Source organism: Volvox carteri (genome assembly GCF_000143455.1).
Source record: "Volvox carteri f. nagariensis unplaced genomic scaffold VOLCAscaffold_26, whole genome shotgun sequence".
Classification (NCBI taxonomy): domain Eukaryota; kingdom Viridiplantae; phylum Chlorophyta; class Chlorophyceae; order Chlamydomonadales; family Volvocaceae; genus Volvox; species Volvox carteri.
This window is the reverse complement of record NW_003307569.1, coordinates 977,419-999,328: the sequence shown is the minus strand read 5'-3', so window position 1 is coordinate 999,328 and position 21,910 is coordinate 977,419. Positions and strand designations below refer to the sequence as shown.

At 55.9% G+C, this 21,910-nt stretch overlaps 2 protein-coding genes across 2 annotated transcripts; both read left to right on the top strand.

Moving 5' to 3' along the window:
- Positions 1–163: 163 nt before the first annotated feature.
- mot36 (uncharacterized protein) lies at positions 164–11,185 on the top strand (the record flags this gene model as incomplete). Its single annotated transcript, XM_002951927.1, has 21 exons — positions 164–283; positions 315–447; positions 923–999; positions 1,437–1,654; positions 1,970–2,177; positions 2,394–2,648; positions 2,902–2,970; positions 3,197–3,261; positions 3,826–3,968; positions 4,528–4,814; positions 5,095–5,262; positions 5,647–5,844; positions 6,129–6,189; positions 8,121–8,199; positions 8,652–8,699; positions 9,098–9,148; positions 9,782–9,797; positions 10,004–10,074; positions 10,104–10,146; positions 10,448–10,595; positions 10,638–11,185. 21 exons carry the CDS (start codon positions 164–166, stop codon positions 11,183–11,185), a joined length of 3,006 nt encoding a protein of 1,001 aa, XP_002951973.1.
- A 5,489-nt stretch (positions 11,186–16,674) lies between these two features.
- On the top strand, positions 16,675–21,406 carry VOLCADRAFT_92506 (uncharacterized protein; the record flags this gene model as incomplete). The annotated part of the gene is made up of 8 exons (XM_002951926.1): positions 16,675–16,881; positions 17,009–17,072; positions 17,115–17,459; positions 17,926–18,546; positions 18,849–19,102; positions 19,774–20,007; positions 20,324–21,141; positions 21,325–21,406. 8 exons carry the CDS (start codon positions 16,675–16,677, stop codon positions 21,404–21,406), a joined length of 2,625 nt encoding a protein of 874 aa, XP_002951972.1.
- Between the last annotated feature and the right edge of the window lie 504 nt (positions 21,407–21,910).

Here is a 21,910-nt window from a genome sequence, read left to right as displayed (position 1 = left end):
CAGGTGTGCACGAGACGCGACGCATGCCGCGACCCATTGAGGTCGCGGCCTGGACACAGAGGGGAACCGTTGCTTATCAGGTCCCTGGCTGATATAGGTCAATCCATTTGTGGCGGCTTACGTAACAAGCTTGGAAGATGCTTGCGGTAGCCTCGAGACAGTTATGCCCGGCTTACATCTGGACGGCAAGGTTCCAGCAGAGGCCGTAGCATCAATCAGCAAGCATGTGGCAAGCATATTGTCTCGCGGGAATGATCCCCGGCTGAAGACAGCTATCATGCAGGTAGGCCCCTGCCTGTGTATCCGATCGACAGCCCGCAAACACGGGAGACCACGTAGTCCGGGCGCGTGTACAGGTTCTAATGGAGGCTGCATACAAGCAACAACGCGAACTTATCGAAAAGGAAACCGGGGAGCAGCAAGAGCGTGCTGGCATGTTGCATCGAGGTGCGTCCAGGTGACCGCAGCGCCGACCACGACCCACATGGTTTCCACGGCGCGTTTCAACGACGAACATAACACGGGAGTAGATCCACAATACCGAAAACCTAAACCGCCACAACATCTTGGGGACATTCGAATTAAGGACGGGCTGTAACGGAGGACAACTTGCATCCTGGGTGACTGCACTTGTGTAGCCGTCGCACCAGAGTACAAGCAGCATCGGAGTCTTTCTCTGCCGTGGCACTGGAGGTGGCATAGCTGACATGCCATCGTTCTGCTGGCTAAAATCTGCGATTTCCGCCAGAAGTAACTAAAGCGCAGATTCCCAAGCCTAGCTTCCAGGTCGTGCCTGGTAGTTACTTCTGGGTTTAATTTTTTAGTATTGGGGGGTTTTAAGACTGGGTCTCAGCTGTATGTGTTTGTCTGCCGTCGTCCTAACCCCCAACTATCCCCTTTTTACCCCCGCACGAATCCACAGCTGTGACTGGCCCGCGGGCGCTGAAAGGCAATTCCGCAGAGGCTTACGACAAGTTTTACAAACTGGTTCTAGAGGCTGTGTGTGTGGAAGCCAGCATGGAGCTTGCCGTACAAGACCCAGATGCGAATGCGGAGGCAAGGAGGGAAGGGAGGGAGGGAAGGAGGGTTGCATCCGGGGATGGCGACGCGGAAGGAACAACCTGGTTAGTTTGGCCTGTGGGGTTGGCTGCAGCGCACGGCAGATTTTCGCACATTTCTACACTTTTACAATCTGTATGTTGATCAAAGCAATACCTAACCGTAACGAATAGGTATCGCAGGCCAAGGTGCGGCGAGGGGTGTGTGTGTATATGTACACACGCACCGTTCTTACACGTGGTCACCCACGTGCCGTATATCCATTTGGTGTCAAGAGCTTAGGATGCTGTGGGCCATATCCTCGTGCGATTCCCGTTCCACATCGCCACCATCACTACAACCACCAACACCGCTACGGCCACCACTACCGCCGACAGGTGCGCGCGGCGCTGGAGTCCGTGTTTCCGGTGTCGGCTGTGGCGCGTTTTCTCACGCTGACGGAGGAAGAGCGCCTTGCCCAGCTGTCAGAGCTGGCGCGCATCACCACCGGCATCTGCTTGTACAACCGGTCACTGGGACAGGGCGGCACTGCACTGCCGGCGGCGGCAGCGTCGTACCTGCCGCAGGCGCAACGCCTGCTACGGGACCTGAACAGGTGCGGACCTGAAGGGGGTTGCGACGGAGGGGGCCGGGTGCGGTGTAGGGGAGAGGGTGGTGAACGACCGATACACCTTATGGGGAGAGGGCGATAGGGTTTTAGCGCCGTCGCTTGCAATGTATCGCGATTGCAGCGCGATCGCGGGGTTGAGGTGGTGTGATGGGGTGGGGGTTGGCCGGTGCTGTTGCGGCTTGAGCGACGGGGGATGGCTATGAGTTTCGTCGGAATCTCATCCCAGGCCCCGTGTAGGACAGAGGCTTTGGGTACTGCTATGCCCTGACATTCTAACCGGCCAATAACCTATGCTACCAGGTGCCGGACCGAGGTAACGGAACAGATGGCCAAACTGCATGCGATGGTGGCCAAGCTGCCGCCGCCTCCCGCAGACGGCGACGGGCCTGCAGCCGCTGCTGTTACATCGGCGGCGACTGCGGGTGGTGAGGAGGAGCTGCGGCGCGCGCTGCTTCACGCGGAGGTTCTCAATCGCGGCCAGGCCCTGCAGCTGTACGAGTCGCTGCATGTGAGTACCGTGTCGTACTGTACTGTATTGTACGGCATTTGCGGGAGCTTGGGACCTGAGGAGGGATAAGCGCAACACTAGCCAAGCTGGGTTGGGCTAATCTACCGAGCACGTGAATGCGATGGATGAGACAGGTCCTGAAGAAACCTGAGCCCAGATCTTACAGCGTTACATTGCTGTGGCTTCATGGAGGCCGCATGTCCGCCGTAACGCCAGGCGTATATCCCGGGGCATAGCGGGACGTTTCATGGAGCAAGTCCTTGGGCGACAATCATCGAGCGCATTGTCGACGGCGCCATCCATGTGACCCACGGGTCGCTCGCGCCCTCACTTCACCACACCATAACCATCCTACGTTCTCCATCTCATCCTCTGGGTAACACGGTTAACACATCCGGCGATGCTCCGGATGACGCGTCCGACGGCCTATACACTTTACACAACTGTGTGTGTCTTCTTGACGCGGTCGGGGTGCGGGAACTGAACCCCCGTCGCAAGCTACCCTGCTTGCCAGGTCAAACCGCCCATCCGACGGAGTTCCAGAAGGGCGTCTGAAAAGTGTGTTGCCAAAAGGCTTTTTTTACGGTTGGAGAAACTCGCAAAGTAAAAAATCAGATCGAAAGGAAATTTGGATAGGCGTGCCCGGCTGTTGATGCTGTTAATGTTGATCCTGATATTGATGTTGATGTTGATGTTGATGTTGATGCTGTTGTTTCCCGTGCAGGCCGACCTGCAGGAGGGTCTTGAGGCAGCTCAGCTGCTTGATGCGGAGCTGGAACACACACTCGTGCAGGTGCGCGGAAGAGGATGGGTGTGCATGCAGGCATGTGTAATTTTGTATATTCAGGGATGGAGTCTGGAGTGGATAGGGCTTCAGCGTTGAAGTATTCTAAAGGGAACTGTAGCGGACTACACGCGTCCATTGTTTCAGTTTCGCCCTGTTTTACACATCTAATCTTGAGCTACGTGTCTCACGATGTTCCATGATGTTTTCTTGTTGTTTCCCCTCTGCCCGGCAGGTGCACGAGTCGGTTGGGCAATCGGCAGCGGTGAGCAAGGACACCGTGTATCCTCTCTTCGACAGGTGCGTAAGATTTGGTCTGTCCTGGTCTGGGGTCGGGTGGGGAGGAGCACGGGTGCTGTGTGGTTTTGGCAACCCGTTATGTGGGCCAGAGGCTAAGGAGGGAAGGATAGCTGGTGTGTACGGCGTGGGCGTGGGTGGCAGAGGTCACCCACGGGAGGGGAGGCTGTCGCCTGCGCCGCAGGGCCATTCCATGATGACGGCATGATGATGTTGATGATGATGCGTATGTATGTACAGTACCTCAGTGTTGCGAGCTAACGGAAAACTGACAAGGAGTTGTCAAGGAAGCATCAGGTTTCGTCTGGGACGCGAATGTCGCTGCCAGCGGCCTATTGAAACTGCCTTGCAACTGCCTTGACTTATGCTGCTGGTGGTGGTGCTGCTACGACGCCGTACGGCTATCGCTGTCGACGGCCTTCTATCACCGCTAATCACTAGCTAAATTGATCTGATTACTGCGCTTGATGCACATTTCCGGCTTTCTGCCGCTGTCATTACTTTCCCGACCGACCGCCGCCGCTGCTGCTGGCCTACTGTCGCTGCCAATGGCTCGGCGCCACACAGGCTCGGCGCGTTGCACACCGGCCTGCATCAGGAGCTGCGCATGCTTGTGGTACGACAACGGCTGTACGACGAACTTTCGGAGCTTTCGGTTTTGCCAGCTAAGAGTCTGTTGCTCCCGGCTCAGGCGCCCCCTCGTAAGCCCGGTGAGAGCAAATGTCTCCGGCAACTCGGAAGCGCGCCAAAGCGAAAACGCGAAACAGAGAGACACTACCTACAAAGCCCATCATTGCCATTGGAAAATCATCGAGGCTCGATCACTAAAACACACACAAACGTGGCGAGGTAGCTTCGATAGCCCCTTCGTTAAATACTACGAGAAGAGCGAGGGAGAAGAAAGAATGGAGAGGGAGGATGGGGAAAGGGAAAGAAGGGAATAAGAGGAGAAGTGACGCCTTTCTGCGCCTTCCGCTGCGGACCTGCGCACCATCTATCCAGTCACTTAGCTACAGCTGTCAGCTACAGCTGTCATCTACAGCTGTCCCTAACCTGTTTGTTTGGCGCGAGCGTTTTTCCTCTCATGCGTAGCGCCGCTGCTCGCGTCACGTAACGAAGAACGCAACAATGGCCAACATGTGCCAGCCGCTAGCCAATGTCTCACCTTTATTACCACCATGATCCAATTTCACATGCCTTAACTGACAACTGACAACGACCCACTTCCACATGTAACAACGGCCAACTGCCAACTTCCAACGGGTGCAGGGGTATCGACCAGCACTCAGACGTCATCCTCCTCCAACGCGGCAGCGGTTGACGCTTTATCGGAGCAGCTCAATGAAACCACACTCGCGGGCCTAGATGCGCTTCAAGGCGGCACCGAAGGTGGCAGCAGTGGCGAGCTGGAGTACATTCGCCCCACCTCTCACACGCAGCTCCAGCCAGGCCTTGCGCTGGCGGGGTTTTGCGCTGGCACACTGGCGAGACGACCCACGGGTCGGTACCCGCTCCTGCGGCGGTCCAATCCGCGTCTGGGCTATCTGGCCTACCAGGTACCGCGAGGATATCTGGCCTACCACGAGTGGAACATTATACGATAACAACATAGAGAAATATCTATGTATGCATGTGTCTGTGTGTATTGGGTAATCTACTCACAAATGTGCACATGTGTGTTGGTTTGGGTTTGGATTCTTTGGGTTTCATTCGGACTGCAGCCCAGTCACAAGTATGTGTTGCGATTTTCAGTTACACCGCCGATTTTTAAATTGACGAATTGACGAACTTTGTCCTCTCTCCCAATAATCCCTTGCTGTTTTTTTCCCGTCGCAGGACAAGGTGTACGGCTTTGCGACCAACGCCGACATGCAGGCCTTCCTGGCCGACCCCGCCGGCTGCCTGGCGGCAGTGGACGCAGCGGTGCGCAAGGAGCCGCTGCTGGCTAGGCCGCTGGGGCTTCCACCCCCCAGACCCTCCGCAGACGTGCATGCGGTGCTGCAGGTAGGTCGGCGCTGTGTGGGCGGCTGGGGGTTTGATTGGGGGTTTGCGTGGGTACGGGGTGAGTGGATGGTTTCGGAGTCCTATGGAGCTGAGGAAGTGGGTGCTTGGGTGGGTGGGTGGGTATGGGTATGGGCAGGTACAGATTGTGTTGGGGGTGCCTGGGCGGGATGGGATGGTACACCGTCACCATGCACCCGGGGACTTACACCACGTGGTGGAAGTCCCCAGGGAGCACCGCAGCGGGAAGGCATCCTAGGCTTTGAGAGAGAGACACAAATGCAGGGTGGCGTCCGTTATCGTACATGTACACTGCACCGCGTCCTACCACATCCCACGGGCCATGTCACCTTACGCTCCCTCACCCCACGCTCCCCCTCACCGCAGGCCATGTCCGGCACACTCAAGGTTGACTTTGGCTGCCAGACTCCCGTACACTTTGTGGAGCGATACATCGACAAGGATTACGAATGGAACGTGTGGGCGCTGCGGCGACGCGCACTGGCACTGGCCAACCTGCGCGGCAAGGCCACACACAGCACGCAAACCGCGGAGAGCCACTTCAAGCGCGAAAACGAGACGCAGGTGGGCCTCCGGGGTGCGGGGCCTCCGCGGTGATGTAGGGGTACATGGGTGGGTGGATGCGTGGGTAGGTGGTGGGATGTGGGGCGAGGGAGAAATGGAGGAGAGAGGAGGAGTGAGGGGGAAAGCGCAGAGGAGAACGGGGAAAAATGCTTCTCGCCTTCTCTTTCCCTCTCCTCCTCATCCCTGCACTGCCCCGATCACCCCTCCTTTCTCATCCCCTCTTCCACTCTCCTATTTAACCCGGCACTGTCCCAATCAACCCTTCTCCTCTTCGTGCCGTTCAGGTTTGGCGGCCGCGCGAGGCCACCGTACAAACCAAGGTGGCCAAGGGACAGAGCATGCCACGTAAGCTGCAGTACGTGGCTGGGCTGAGAGGGGCGCCCAATGTCAAGATGAATGTGGTACGACTGGATCTGGATCTGGGGCAGCCACATCAGCACTGAGAGGCCCTGGTCCCGGGTTGCATTGAGAAGGAAGTGGAGGAGGTTTGCGGGGCCGCGGCTGCAGCAGGTGTGGGCGAGCTGCTAGGGGACACGCGGCATATGCTGGGGAAGTGGGCTGTAAGGGGGGAAAGATGTGCCTGAGTACGGTTTAGGGAAGTGCATGCGCAAAAGTGCATAAGGTGTTTTGCTGGGGCTGAGGTGTGGCGGTGTGAGGGTTCGGGCTGGCAGCGTACGCCGGAGTTTGGGGGTGCATGTGGGTGTTGGATGTGGGACGGGTCAGGCTTGGGGCGGGCTGTGCTTGAGACAGTGCCGGACGTGGAGATGGGGAAAGGACGTGTATGTAACGGGCCTCTTTGGCCTGGCATAGGCATGGAGGCGGGAGGAAGAGGAGCAAAAGGCAATGTAAAGAAGGTAGGGTGGCGGGAGGAGGCAGGGACTACACGCATCCAGCCGGAGTGCGGGAATTGGCGTGGAGACGTCGCCGGCTTCCCAGATCGCGCTTGCAGGCCAGAGGATCTGCATGCGATTGAAAGAATCCTCTTCACACTTAGCCGGAGACCAAGACAGAGCACAACAAAGGATATTCCGCATGCGGCCGGGGGGGGGGTAACGAGTGCGTCTGCAGCGCCATTAGTGACAAATTCTCTATAACGAACAGACGGTGACCTCGTCTACCTCCTGTAGGTTAATCATCAGACATCACTGCTTTTTCGACCGTCATAGGATTACATCACGCACTTGTAGGCGACGATGTAGGTTTGTGTGAGGATGTTGCAGCAGGTGTACTTGGCAATCGCCGTCCAGCCCGAAGCTGAAATTCCCTTAGTGTTTTACTCGATGAGGTGTATGTAGGAGCTAGAGCGAGTTCATCAGCGATTTGGTGCTGTCGCGTCGTACGACGGTAGCATCGACAAAACGTATGTGTACGGCAGTGTGACTCGATGGAATTGTTGGGATTTGCTGGCTGTATCTTCAACGTGCGAAAAATGTGTAAAACAAGTTGTCCTTTTCGGTCTGCGTCTGCGAGCGTGCATCTAGACCTATCCGAAACCCTCAAGAGATACGCAACCCTAGACGTGTTATTATTTGCCACCAGCTTCAACCGAAGGGATGCGGTTCGGGGTTCGAGTTGGGTTCCACGGCATCTCCTGCTCACCCCCTGGCTGTGCTCTGTTAGATCTGCTGCGCACTCGTACACACGTTCCGTACAAGACGGGTATGTCCAGTGGGTTGTGCGGCTTACGGAAGAAAGGATGCATGAATCGCCGCTGAAGACGTTGGCCGCAGGCGAAAACGTTGAGGGTTAAGGGCATTCGGTTTCATCCTGCCAGGTTTAGGAACAGATGCTTTGTAAGCAAGCATAACTTGAGAATCTTGATTTTGAACTACTGCCAATGTGGTTGGCCACCTTCCACCTGCCATCAGCGACTTTACGTAAGGTAACATTGATGTACGGCTTGCAGCGCGTCTGAAGGCAAGTCCCAGCACGTTCTACACTGTATCATTGATGCGTCCCTTCATTCGTCTTCATCATTTTTGCTACACTTTACTGATATACAGAAAGACTCGTCACTTTTCCTTTTCGCAGTGCTGGCAAGGGTGGCACGTGCATTGAATTAGCGTGAACTTGTCCAAAGAAAAGGACAACTGTTAACGAATCTGACAGCACTAAGGTTAGGCAGTCGCTCTAAACTTGCTTTCGGGAGGACATGAAGCCGACTCGAAGGGCGCTCCCAGGGCGTCCGCTCAGTGCTCGGTGTGCTCTGACGGAATATAGTTTGCGTTCTATGTATCCTGGAGCATTTTTGCTGGTCCTGTCTGTGTTCATTTCAGCCTGCGTTAACGGAGGCATGGCGAATGAAAACGAGCAAGGCGCGACTATGGGTTTGGAGGTTCCCCGCTTCCTAACAGGGTAAGTGGGCATGAAATACAACGCGTTTGGCAGAGGCGCATACTGTCATTCTATCCCTTACACGACATTGTTTCCCTCCCAGTGTGTTGCCCGCAGAAAGGACAGCTAGGATATGGTTCAGCATTATTCTAAGCATTTTCTTTGCGCTACGCTTCGTCCTTACATACCTCGCGTCAGATGCCGACATTGCCAAGGCTATGGGAACCTACCTGAGTCCCGCAGTTTAGGTCTGGGGCTGTGCACGTAATTGTTTGAAGTTTTATTTGGATGATATATGTCGTTGACGGGCATGCTTGGTGGTGCAGCGCCAACAGGGGCTTTAGGGCGGAACTGAGCTAGGCTTAAAATGTTTGCCTACCTAGTTATTCATGCATAATGTGAGTTTCAACGTGCACATTGAAATAAGCAAGGCTAAACCTGTTTACCCTCACCCTGCCTTCCCACCTTTTCAGCGACGGTCATGAACGCGCCTCCACCGTCGCCTCCTTCTTATTCACCTTGTGAGTGTTAGAAGCTAGCAATGGCTCCTTCGACTGTTTTTGATTTTAAGCACGGATTATTGAGGCATGGCAGTTTGGTTTAGCATGCTGCACCGTCTAGCCTCGTGCTAGAAGTCCACACGTAATTGCTTGCACCGACTTCATTCCGAATTTCCACCCTGGGCTTTTCCCTCCATGGGTTTACCGCCATCATCGCCATAATGCCCGAAACGTCCTTAAGAGCCCTGAGAACAACAGATATGACGGCGGATACGACTTCCCCGATTGCTCACAACGCCCACAAACCAGAATCATTTTTACATCTTCTAACGCTTTACAGCTCTTTGTAATCACTCCATTTACATATACTTACCTGCGTGTCCCGCCTCCAACAGCAATTCCTGCGGGGCATCCTGTAGCGCCTGCGCCTTCACCGCCTCCCGGGCCATCGCCACCACCTGGGGTGTACGGTAAGTGAAACCATGCACGCAGTACGTAGCGCTGTTGAGATACCGTATTTTAGCTATTATATTCATTGGTATTATATTCATTCACCTCTTCACCGTTTCTTCATGATCTAGCTCGTGAATCCACCTCGTCGTGGGATCTATTGAAATCGCGTGTTGCATTACCCGCGTATCGATGTGTACCAGCGGCAAAAACTTTGGGGGACTCACCTTACCCCCCCGCGGGGGGAGCCTCCTGGGGCTATGAGATAAGGAGGCATGAGATGGTGGTAAGCCCCATCGCAGACCCCATTGCGACTGTGGCATATCCTCAGAAATGGTTCTTCAACATCTTTCTATATCTCGGGGATGGTGTCGTTCCCGGTAGAAACAACAACAGGATGGAATTGTTTGCAAAGGATCGTTTCTTCTTTTCATCATCCCGACACCCCGCGAGCAATATGTGCCTTTGTTGATGTCAGTTTCAGAATGTATGCATTAGGTTGTATGCATTGTGTGATTCTCACCGGCGCATGCCGACCTCCGAGGTTTTACCGAGGTTTCCCTTTCCCTTTCCCTTTCCTGCCGTACTGCACAGGGGACTCCTCACCCGAACCGCCATCGCCGTCCATGCATCCGTTGCCGCCGTCGCCACAGGCCCCGGAGCCACCATGTATGTATGTATGTATGTATGTATGTATGTATGTATGTATGTATGTATGTATGTATGTATGTATGTATGTATGTATGTATGACTTAGATTACACTGTGGGCCGCGAGAGCCGGGGGCCGAAGCCGAAACACAGCGCAAGGGTGTATGTAACACAGCGCCTGTATGTATGTAACTGTTGCCACCGTTACTGCTGCTCCTGTATGCAGCGCCGTACCCGCCCACGTATTCGTCGTACCCACCGCCGCCCCCTGGTGTCAACCGACTGCCTCCCACCCACGTGAGCCTGGTGGGCGTTTCTGCTTCCAGCGGCCCTGAGACAGCGGCCACTTCGGGCACGGGCATCTTGAAGGTAATTTTGGAGGGTTTGGGGGTTTGAGGGCAGCCCGAGCATATGTATGTATGTATGTATGTATGTATGTATGTATGTAAGGCTATTCGAGGTGGTGGGGGTGAGAGTGGTGACACGTTTTAATGGTGCCCGTAAGTAGACCTTCGTGACACACCGGGCTGTGCGACCTCTGGTGTATTGTTGTTAACGATCGTGTTAGGGACTCACTGATCACATGGCATATTTTGCTTATAGCCCTTTTTCCCCATCCATCCTACGATCTCTAAACCCCCGGTGGTGGTGGTGGTGGTTCCGCCCGCAGATTCGCGCGGCGTTCCCAAACGCCAACGAGTCGTGGAGCTATGTTTGCGGTGACCCATGGGCCGGTTGGGACGCCAATGCCGCTAATGCGGCGTGTCGTCAAGCGGGTTACCCTAGCGGCGGTGACCCGCTGCGCATCTGGCGGAGCGGTGCGCTGCCAACCATGTTTCTCGGCCGCCTGAACTGCACAGGCTCCGAAACCACCCTAAGTGAATGCGACGTTACCGGCGCTCCCGAACAAACGATTCAGTACTGGCAGCTTGGCGTCAGCGGCGAGGACGCGGCAGGTGCCTGCGAGATGTTGGCTGCCGTACACTGCCGTACCGGTGTGGCATCCTCGGCGCAGGTACTGCTCCGCGCTGCCAGCAGTCCGTCGCCGTCGGGCGCCAACGTCACGGGAAATTACACCGGTACGGCAATCCGGCTCGAGGCCTCTGTCGGCAATGGCGAGTACGGCGCGGTATGTCTGGATGACGGCTTTGACGACCCGGCGGCGCTGGTTGCGTGCCGTTCCCTGGGTTTCAGTACTGGTGTCGTATATCCAAACGGTGCGCCCAAGGGCACGGTGGGCTCCGCCGCTCGTGGGGTCGATGTGCAGGGCAGCTATTTGGCCACGGTGTCGAGTGTACGGTGCGGCGGCGCCGAAGCCAACATGACGTCATGTGCTTCCTGGCGTACGAATGTGCTGGCGGCGGCCATCCCTTGCCGCGCGGCTGCCTGGGTGCTCTGCAACAAGTAAAGCAGAAGTACGACATCGTCGTCACCAAGGAGGAGGACAAGATGCAGGATGAAGAGAATTGGAAGAACAAACAGATCACATCAGCACACCAGTACAACTCACTCAGCCCCGAAAAACAAGTCACTAAAACAGTACGGCACAATACGGTACAGTACGACAGGACAGGACGAAGCAAAAGTACTCACAACGTGATCCATGCATTTCTGCGGAACGAGGGGGATTTCGTCGCTTTCTTTGTGTGTTGTGCACGGGGGGGGGGGGAAGGGGTAGGAAACTGAGGGGAAGGGGGGAACAAGGAGAGAGGGAGGGAGGGTGGATGTAATGACTGCGTGCGTGTATGTATGAGTATGTCTATATGTCTGTATTACCATCAGGTCTGCCATCGTTATCGACCGTTATGATCGTTTGAAGCATGCCGTACACTGTACAGCAGCAGCAAGAGCTGCATGCACTCACGATATCTTGTAGGTTTGCAATAATATAAGATTGTTACGGAGGGGAGGCGAGGATGAGGACGTATGTCTCGCTGTTGTTTGTTCATTCCGTGAGCCAATGAGACAGTTATGGTGCCGAATCCTTCGTAAATGGAAATGGGGAAAAGACTACCCACTTGGCCAAAAAAACCATACATACATCCATTTCACGCTGCCTACAATTCGCCGCACGTGCCATGCGTGCGCTCTTGCATTCATTTCGCGAATATGCGTTTTGCAAGTCAAGTGATGATGCCGCTGATCCCCTTTCCAATCACATTGCATGCAGCCAATGTCGTTGCAACCCTTGGTCGGTACGGTGTACGGAAGTGCTGCACGGTTAGTTTGTACTGCCGTTTCCGCCTATTTTCCTGGAGCGCATCGTCTTTTGATTAGGGTGTAAATTTATTCCCATTGGGGTGATAACTGATAGATGTTATCTCCGGAGGGCTATTGGGTCGTTTTATTTGCTGCTGCTGGCGGAACATTTCCATGTTTTTTCTCTGCACCATTACATGTATTGCCTCTCCTCCCTATACCCGCCGGAGTTCGGGGGGCCCCATCCTTAAGGGGGCTTGATGATAGCGAATGCTGCCCGGCAGCTGCGTCTACGCCTACATGGAATTTATGCACGTAACTTCCATGCGCTGGCGGAGAGTGCTCTATGCTTTTTTCGCCCCCTTTGCAGTCTCCCTTTTGCAGCAGCGGACGGTGAAACGATACCCAAGAAAACTGTATGTGTGATATGATGTGTGTGTGATGTGATGTGCCATCTTACATAACTGCGTGTTGTGCGGTGCGTGTGGACACGCGCGTCATCTCCTTCCACTCTCCGTCTACTCCCTGTTGAACGTGTTTTGGCCGGGGGGGGCTGTGTCGCAATAATAATAGGTCCATCACGTTGGGCTTTGCGGGATGATGGCTTGGTTGCGTTTTTATTGTGCCGGGTCGCGGGCGGGTACATAGAACTGGCGGTGTATTCATTGCGTATTGATGTGTATTGACTGATGTGTACGGAAGGGAACATTATTATTTTTATCAAACCACTGCCGCCTGATGGTGTTGTGACATTCTCCGACCGACCGACCGACCTGACATGCTGTAGTGTTGGAGTCTCGTCATTGTGCGTATGTATTGGTGTGGGGGGGGAGAGATGGCAACGTCGCTGGTTTTTTGTTGTGCGATGACATCAAGCTGCGATGACATCAAGCTGCGATGCTGTGCCGGCTTCTGGCGCGCCAAGGCAAACGTAAGGGTGCCCGTGCATGTGTACGCGCAGGTTTGCTTTGTTTGCTTAGTTTGCTTAGTTGACGTTTGACGCCATGGCGGACGTGTGTGTGTGTGTGTGTATTGCAGACGGACGTCAAACTGGTCATTCTCAAAAGGGGGAACCTAGAGCCACGTTGCCGCGGTTGCCGCCGAAGGATGAGGTCGCTCCTCCCCATCAGCGCCCAGCGATGCTGTTACGGACGGGCACGGGACATATGGCGGGGGCCTGACGTACTCGTGGTAACACGGCAAACACGGGGAAGGACGGGGAGGGATTCCCTTGCCATTGCAAGGTGAAGGGTGCGGTGGCGTGTGGGGCCAAGAAGGCGTCTACAGGGCGGAGGGGATCCGCAGCTGCAGCTGCTGTGATGTGTATATGTGCGTTTGTATGTATGTATGTTTATAGGTACCTAGGTAGGCAACGGCAAGGCTACCGCTACGACCTTTTGTTTGTGTTTTGGCCGTGTGACATTTCGGGGCGGGAAGGGATGGACTTTCGTCGATTGGGTGTGACCGGTAACCGGCACCACAGCAGACTGGATTGCTTCGGCGGCGCTGAGAACTGTACCTGCAGCTGATCGATTGATCGATTGACGCAATGCAGTGCGTTGTGAGCAGGATCCTATTTGCTATTGTCCTTTCGTTGCTATGCTTTTGCCATGTTACAATCAAATTATAGGGTGGTTTTGCGTCAAGTTAAGGCCTAATATACCAGTATCGGCAATTACTACAGCTGTAGCAACAAACACCACAGCAACCACCACAGCAGCGCCGTAGGGTTCACTGTAATAACGGCTATTTTTACACAACCACCAAAAGGGCGAGGTTCTTCCTGTTTACAAGGTCAGCATTCCAGCTTATTCCAGCGGCGACGAGAGCTATTCAGGCTGGCCCTCCTTTATTGCCTAAAGATTTGTCTATGTTCAATCTGGTATGGCCCCGTGACTTAGGGTTTCGCATGGACGAGCCAGGCCTGGGGCATGTAGGACTTGCGGGAGTTGTAGGCTGTGGCTGGGGAGCCCTCGAGGAGAAGTGCATCTACGAATGCCTCCCTCCAAAACAGGGGGTGAACAAAGGGGAAACCAAAGGGGAAGGGCTCATTGAATTTTGAAGTTGAATCACCACCGTGGCAGCAGTAATGTATAATACCTCCATTTGGGAGATGCGAAGTGGAGGGGCCTCCGTGTTCTTCGTCTTCGTTCGCTTTGGGGCGCAACCCCGCTTTGGGGCGCAACCCCGCTGTGGAGCAGCTCCCGTTGTGGGCCACGTCCCTCCGTGACCGGTGCCTGCGTGCCTCTGCGTGGGTCGGGCAGAACGTATTTCTGCAGATTGTTATGGAAATCTGCACATTATACATTCATGCTCATGCGTGGTCATTCTACTCCTTAGATCGTGTTTCCTGCCTCCGGCCGGAGTCAGGACGGTACGGTGCAGTGCTGGACGAAAACAAAAGTAAGATTTGCACCCGATTCCTTATGGTGGATTTTTGGAGATTTTGCCCGATTCTTCATGGTGTTAGGTGAGATTCCCCTAGATTCCATATGCGTGGCCGGCATCTTGTTACGTCTCCATCAGGCAGGTTGCAAAGAGTTGCAATACGTTTGCGTCCTGAAGCGTGCAGCTAGCAGAGATGATGCACCGAGTTGCTCTATAGCAGCAACGGTTCCCAAACTTTACGTTCCCCAAGGGCCACTGCTCAAATCAGCACCGATCAGCGACCAATCAGCATAAACTCCTTAAACCCTAGCCCTCGGATGTGTCACTGGCTTCGCCTAGATGAGTTGCGTAAGAGGCAGTGTTTTTTGTACTTTATCCCTGGGAGGCATACTGTTGCTGCAGGGTGGCCATCGTGTGACAGCCGCTGCGGCAGTAGCGTTCGTACATCCATATAAACCCGGCTCAACAGCATGAAGGTCAGTCATTTTTGCGTAGGCTATGAAGAGAACCTCTCACACAGTGCCGTAGTGTTTCTTTCGCACAGTCTCGGTTGCAAACCTTTCCCTACTTCAAAGTCCTGCCCCTCATCCTTTTGCAAGAACTATGAGATAATTGTGAATATAACTTAGCAAATAAGATCCCTTCGCTAATTACCAAACTGGAAAGCCTTTGTCCTTTGTCAATCGAGACAGAGTATGGTCGTGGCGAGTTATTCTGTGTTTCTAAACCTATCTATTCAGATAATAGTCAACATAGTTGTTATTATTTTATTGCCAGTCAGCTCATTGGAAGATGGGAAGGGCTTTCTGAACGGCATCACCGCGCGCAGCTCTCACAGGCGAGGAATCCAGGGGGGAACGGCCATGGCTCCCATGCACCTTGATGAATATGTCATGAAGCATGTCCGGCCCCAACCCCGACATAGGAATGAGTATTTGTCGTCGTTTGACATTGCCGCCTGGAATCGCAGAGTCAATCTGGAGGACTGTGACGGCTTGCCAGATGCCTTGGCCTCTACGTGCTATGAGCTTGCTGGACAACGAGCGATCACTGGTAAACTGATGCAACTAGCGTCTTTCGACATGAAATTGACGATCAATCTTACGCATGCCGTGCTCTGCCTCCTCTAATACCTTTTCACGTGCCTATGCATGCCGTCGCGGATTGGGAGATACAGTCCGGCATTTAAAAACGGCTGATGGCACCGTCGGCGCTGGAGCTCAGGAGCAGCAACAAGTGAACTCCACTGGGAATGGCACCAGCCTGGTGGTTGCCGGAAGCAAGGCACTCAGCATTGGCGACAGCAGTAGCATAAGGAGTAGTAATATGAACGGGAACGGCAGTGGCGTTGGCAACGGAAACGGAAACGGGAACGGGAAAATGGACAATCCTGTACAACAGCAGCAGCTCAATGGCACGTCCAGTGACAGCGGCGGCAGCAGCAGTAGTATTGTAACTGGGAACGCGAGTGACAATGTTAGCAGCGACAATGGTAAAGCCAACAGCAACGGAAGTGCCGACAGCAAGAGCGATGACGCCAAGGGTAACAGAATTGGCAACAACGGCAACGGCAATGCCAACGGCAACAACGGTAACGTTAACGGAGACGGCCAATCGCAGAGTCAGAGGGGCAGCAGCCCTGACAACGAGCTGCCATCTCCGCATCCATCACCGCAATCGCTGGCGACGTCGCCGCCTCCACTTGAACGTGCGGAGAGCAATGACACGGCCGACTCGCCCACGGCGAACTCAACCATCCCCGTACAGCGTCGCAGCGACCAGAGCACCACCTCTCCTCCCGTCAGCAGCCCTCCTCGCGGCGGTGATGGCGGTCCCAAGCCGCCTTTTTCACTGCGGCTGGCGGGGAACGGGAGCTGTTCCGAAGATGGGCTCGTGAAATCGGGTTGGCTGCAGGTCAGCATGGGACCTAACGTATGAGGAGTTGCTTGCAGATGGGGGCGGGAGGGGGATAAAGAGGACGTTTGGGGGATTGGAGTTTTGAAACAGATAGGAGGTAGGAGGCGACTGGGAAGCGGTGTTTTAGAAGAACACGAAAAAAAACATGCAATGGACCCTCCTCAGAATGCCCCCCCACCACCACCATAAGCGTTTTTACGGAGGGCGCAGAATTTCATGTGTTCATGCTCCTGGTGTAATCAGGGAAATAATATAAAAAGCGCTGCGTTCCGTATACAGCGGCAAGAACACGAACACATAAATGGTGCCGATATTACGCGCATGCCCATAACCGTGTTTGTGTTCGTAGTTTAGTATCATCCTAAAACAGTTCCTTTACGCTCATATATTCCTATGTCGCAGGTATCTGCAGACGAGGGACACTCGTGGGGTTCGGTGTGTTTTCATCCGAGTTTCGGAGCCGCGGAAGCCACCATCGCTTGCCGGCAGATGGGGCTGGGCACCCTGGGGCTGCCCCGCACGGCCACTTCCTACCCGGGCTTTGCAGCCAGCGCACCGCAACCGCCGTCCGTCGAGCTGCCAACGCTGCTCAATGTACAGGTACGCCAGCTCGATTTGGATGGTTACAGACAGACAGACAGACACGATATGGGGATGCGGGGGGGGGGGGAGGGTGGTATCCAAATCATCATCTTAATCGAAGCCGCCTTCATCATCACCACCGCAGCAGAGGAGGGTTCTATCCGTCTCCCTGGTCGACTTTACGGGTCACCTTGCACCCACCTACCAAGGTGTGTGCAAGGTTTTAACATCATCCGCACCCGCACCCACAGTCGCTGCCATCCCAGTGGTGAAATCGTTCGACATTCCTCTCGTTCGCGCGCTTTCCTCTTTACCTCTTAATCCAACTGGAACCCCGCTGTTGCCATTCATGTTTGAAACGATTGTTCCTTTTTTCACACTTGCACCGGTCTTGCAGCGCTGCAAGGGTGATGAGCAGAGCTTGGAGGAGTGCTCTTGTAGGCCGTTTGGGGATAAGCCGGGGTGTGCAGCCGAGGACGGCATGGCGGGTGTGGTGTGCCTGGCATTCGTCCGTAACACCAACAACATCAACAACAACGACAATAGCGCCATGAACAGTACCTTGAAAGGCACCATGAATAGCACAGAAAGCAGCGGTAAGGACAACAGCAGCAACAATAGCACTGGTAATGCGCAAGGTGAACGGAGTTTTAGCATCCGGCGCCCTGTAGAGTTTTTCTTTCCCTCCGGTTTGCGTTTGTGCACCTGTGTGTTTTCATCCTCTATGCTGTTGAGCTTTCCTCTTTGCTCGCGTGTGTTCGCGATCGTTGATGTTCACGACGACGCCCATGTGTCGCATCACCCTGCTGTAGAATTGATACCGCATATGCGTACGGAGGTTGATGACGAGGCAAATGCCCTTGTTGTATTGCTGGTACTGTCGTGCAGTTCGTCTCTTTGGCGGGCAATCTTCGGACTCGGGCGTTGTGGAGATCTCTCTGGGAGGCGGCTTGTGGGCGACCTTGTGTGCTTTGACCTCAGCCGCCGCCACCTCAGCATCCGCATCAGCCGTTGCCGCCGCCTTCACCTCCTCACAATCCTCCACCTCCGCCGCCACCTCAGCCTTTGCCTCCACTTCCGCCTCGGCCTTTACCTCGGCCTCCTCCTCCACCTCCCCCTCCGCTTTTGCCTCGGCCCTTGCCTCTACCCTTGCCTCCACCTCCACCTCCGCTGCCTCCACCGGCGTTGCCCCCGTCTTTACCCAGGCCTTTTCCTCCGCCTTTCTCACCCCCTCCACCGCCTCCTCCACCGCCTCCACTGATTCCTCGGCACCACACGCGTCATCCTCGTCTGTGTCCCCGCCGCCGTCACCGTCGATACCGCAGCAGCCAAGCTCCCACAACTTCACCGCCACGGAAGGCAGTGGTGATGGCTGGGGCGGCAGCGGCGGCGGCACCGCTGCCGCCGCCAACGTGGTTTGTCGGCAGCTCGGCTACATCGGCGGCTCGCCCGAGTCCGCTGCCGCCGTCGCCGCCGCCGCTGGCTGGACGGGCGCGGCAACAGCGCCGTTGCCGCTGCCTGCAGCGGTTCTGTCGGGGATATCCTGTACGGGCGAGGAACGGGTGCTCCTGGACTGTGCTCACAGCGCTTGGGGCGACGCGGGGGCGTGTATCGCTGCAGAGAGTGACACGGCGGCGGCGACGGCATGGTGGGCTCACCTGATGGCCGTTCGGTGCTACCGAGGTACGGCATCGTGCTAAGCGTTTGTCGTACAAGATACACTTGTCGTGCAAGGCTTGTGTTGGCACGCGCAGCATGGGGAAGGGGAGTGTCTGGGCTGGTCGACGGGGATTATTGGCTGGATGGCTGCTGGCACGTTTTATCTGTAGTGAAGACTTGTTCGTATTGTCTGCAGTGAAGACTATCTGTAGTCGATTGCCCGAGGAACGTTCTCCATCGCTTCCTCCGCATCTCCGCTTCATGACATCCTCTTGCTGTTCATTCACTGTTGCCCCTTCGCACCCATCTCCTCCCCCTCCGAGCAGAGCCTCCCGGCTCACAACCGCAACTGCAACCGCAACCGCAACCAGATCCCAAGCCGCCCAAGATGCCGACGGAGCCCTCGCGCAGCCCACCGCCGGTGTACTCGCCCCATGACCATCATCAGCAACAACACAGCCCCCGGCCCATGTACACGCCGCCGTATTACGGAGGGGCCATGCCGCTGCCGCTGCCGGCGTCACCCGAGAATCCTCCGACGGGACCGGGGACTGGCCTGCAACAGCCAACTGCCTCGCAGGTGCCGCCATCACAGCCGTCGTGGACGCCGTCATCGTACCCTCCGCCGTCGTACCAACCGCCTGGGGCGCTGCCGGCGTACCCGCCGCTGGAGACGCCGCCGCCGCACCTGCCGCCAGGCACGCCGTCGCTGCCGATCCACAGCTGCCGTCCTCACAGCCACCGAAGGACGAGCCGCCGTCAGTTCCACCGTCATCATCACTGCCGACACTACAGCCGCCGTCGTCTCCGCCACCGAAGGACGAGCCGCCGTCAGTTCCGCCGTCACCATCACTGCCGACACTACAGCCGCCGTCGTCTCCGCCACCGAAGGACGAGCCGCCGTCAGTTCCACCGTCATCATCACTGCCGACACTACAGCCGCCGTCGTCTCCGCCACCGAAGGACGAGCCGCCGTCAGTTCCGCCGTCACCATCACTGCCGACACTACAGCCGCCGTCGTCTCCGCCACCGAAGGACGAGCCGCCGTCAGTTCCACCGTCACCATCACTGCCGACACTACAGCCGCCGTCGTCTCCGCCACCGAAGGACGAGCCGCCGTCAGTTCCGCCGTCACCATCACTGCCGACACTACAGCCGCCGTCGTCTCCGCCACCGAAGGACGAGCCGCCGTCAGTTCCACCGTCATCATCACTGCCGACACTACAGCCGCCGTCGGCTCCGCCACCGAAGGACGAGCCGCCGTCAGTTCCGCCGTCACAAGCACCTACCGTACCGCCCCTTCCGATCGGGCCCGGCAGTACACATTCTCCCATGCCGGCGTCACCGCCACAACCGCTGCCGTCACCGCCGTCTACGCCGCCGGCAGCCCCCCGTTTGCCGCCCCTGATTACCTTGCTGGTGGCTATATCAGCAGACGCAAACCAGGCTCCCACGCCTGCGCTGTCAGGCCTGGGCTTCGTCACGGTGAGGGCTTGGATTGCACATTCGTACATTCGTACAGCCCGTACAGCCTTACATCTTTAGATCCAGATGTTTGCTGTCCATGGCGACAGGCTTTCCATCTTATCCATCCAATCTTGCGAATCCGTTCATCCTGCCACGCGAATTCGGTTACAGAAATTGCCTTGAAAAGGATGAGCAGTTCTTCATTGTTTGGTGTAATTACTATCCTGCCGAACTTCTATATATTCATTTTTTATGCAGCATATACATACATACATACATACGTCGATAAAGAACTCGAATGAAAACACATATGCCCCAGGTTTTGTCCGCCCAGAGTGGCGGCGACCTGAAATCATGGAGCTACCTTTGCGGTGACCCGTGGGCCGGTTGGGACTCCAACGCGGCCAATACGGCGTGTCGTCAGGCGGGCTACATCGCCGGCGGTGACCCGCTGCGCATCTGGCGGAGCGATGCGCTGCCGCAGCTCTTGCCTGGTACATTGCGCTGTAACGGCCAGGAGGCGTCTCTATCGGGATGTGACGTGACGGCGCCGCCAGGCGCCATTGAAGCATGGATGCTCGGCGTGTTCGGTGAGTACGGCGGCAGCGGCGGCGGCGGCAGTGACAGCGGCGGCTGTCAGGCTCTGGCTGCTGTTCGCTGCCGCGGCGAGCCGGCCGTCCCATCCAGTGTCATACTTCGCGCGGCGGCCAGGCCAGCGCCTTCCGGCCGCACCTTTGCCACTGCCAGCGCCGGTGATAACGGGGGTATTGGTTTCGGAGGGTACGGCGGTAGCAGCAGCACCAGTGACGACACCGCTGCCACCGCCGGCGTGGTGTTCATCGCGCGCCTTGAGGCCTCTGTCGGCAATGGACCTTTTGGTGCCGTGTGTCTGGACGACGGCTTTAATGACGTTGCGGCGGCGGTGGCGTGCCGCGATTTGGGCTACCCCGCCGGCGGCGTCGTGTATACTCGCGGTGCAGCAAAGGGCTCCGAAACCAGCGCAAGGGACTTTGTGCAGGACCCTACTCTTGACGCGCGAGGCAGCTTTTTGGGCACGCTGTCTAGCGTCAGGTGCAGCGGCACCGGCAACGGTGGCATTGCGGCATGCGCGTCCTGGCGTGCCGACTTGCCGTCGGATATGATCCCCTGCCAGTCAGCTGCTTGGGTTGCCTGCAGTACGGTGGCAGTGACGTCAGCGCCGCTAGCCCGTTAATGACGCCCTGTCAGGAGTGGGGACGGGTGCGGGTGAGCCACGCCCATCCCCTAGCACGACAGCCCCGTGGCTGCAGCCATCACCTGCGGCCCGTACCTGCTCCCCCGGCATTCGGTCTGTAGTGAGTGGCTCGTCGCGGGTGGGTATGCTGCTGTTGGGAAGATGTCTGACATGGCAGGTGGCTTTGGTGACGTGGATAAGTAGGCAGGAAGCAAGCGGGTAGGCAGGTGGGTAGATATGCAGGCGAGTAGAGAAGCCAGCAGTTGCATAAATAGCTCTTGCTAGGGCAGAGCGCAGGGGTTGTGTAGAACAGCATTGCTACTGCAACCCTGGAACAATTAGTGGTGTTTTGGCTTTTTTGATTTTTTCCAGCTCTCCAGCGTACAGCTACTCCTAGGGCCCTTCCGTACATGTACATGTTTCCGTACAGGCGTGCTTGGACATGCGTATGTATATGGACGTAGTTTGCGATTGTTATAGATTTTATTCTTCCTTTTAATTGGTCAGGTAATGTTTCCCTAGACGCTCGTAATATATGGTGACGCTTATCCGGAACTGAATTTATGATGCCGTACTATCTAAGATAATTACGTTCGTCGCATCAATTGCGTGTGTGGGTTTGTATGTGTGTTTTTTTAGTGTATGCCCTGATGTAGAATGGATTGTAGTACTTGTTGTTAGATACCCTGCCCAAAATATCTCGCTAAT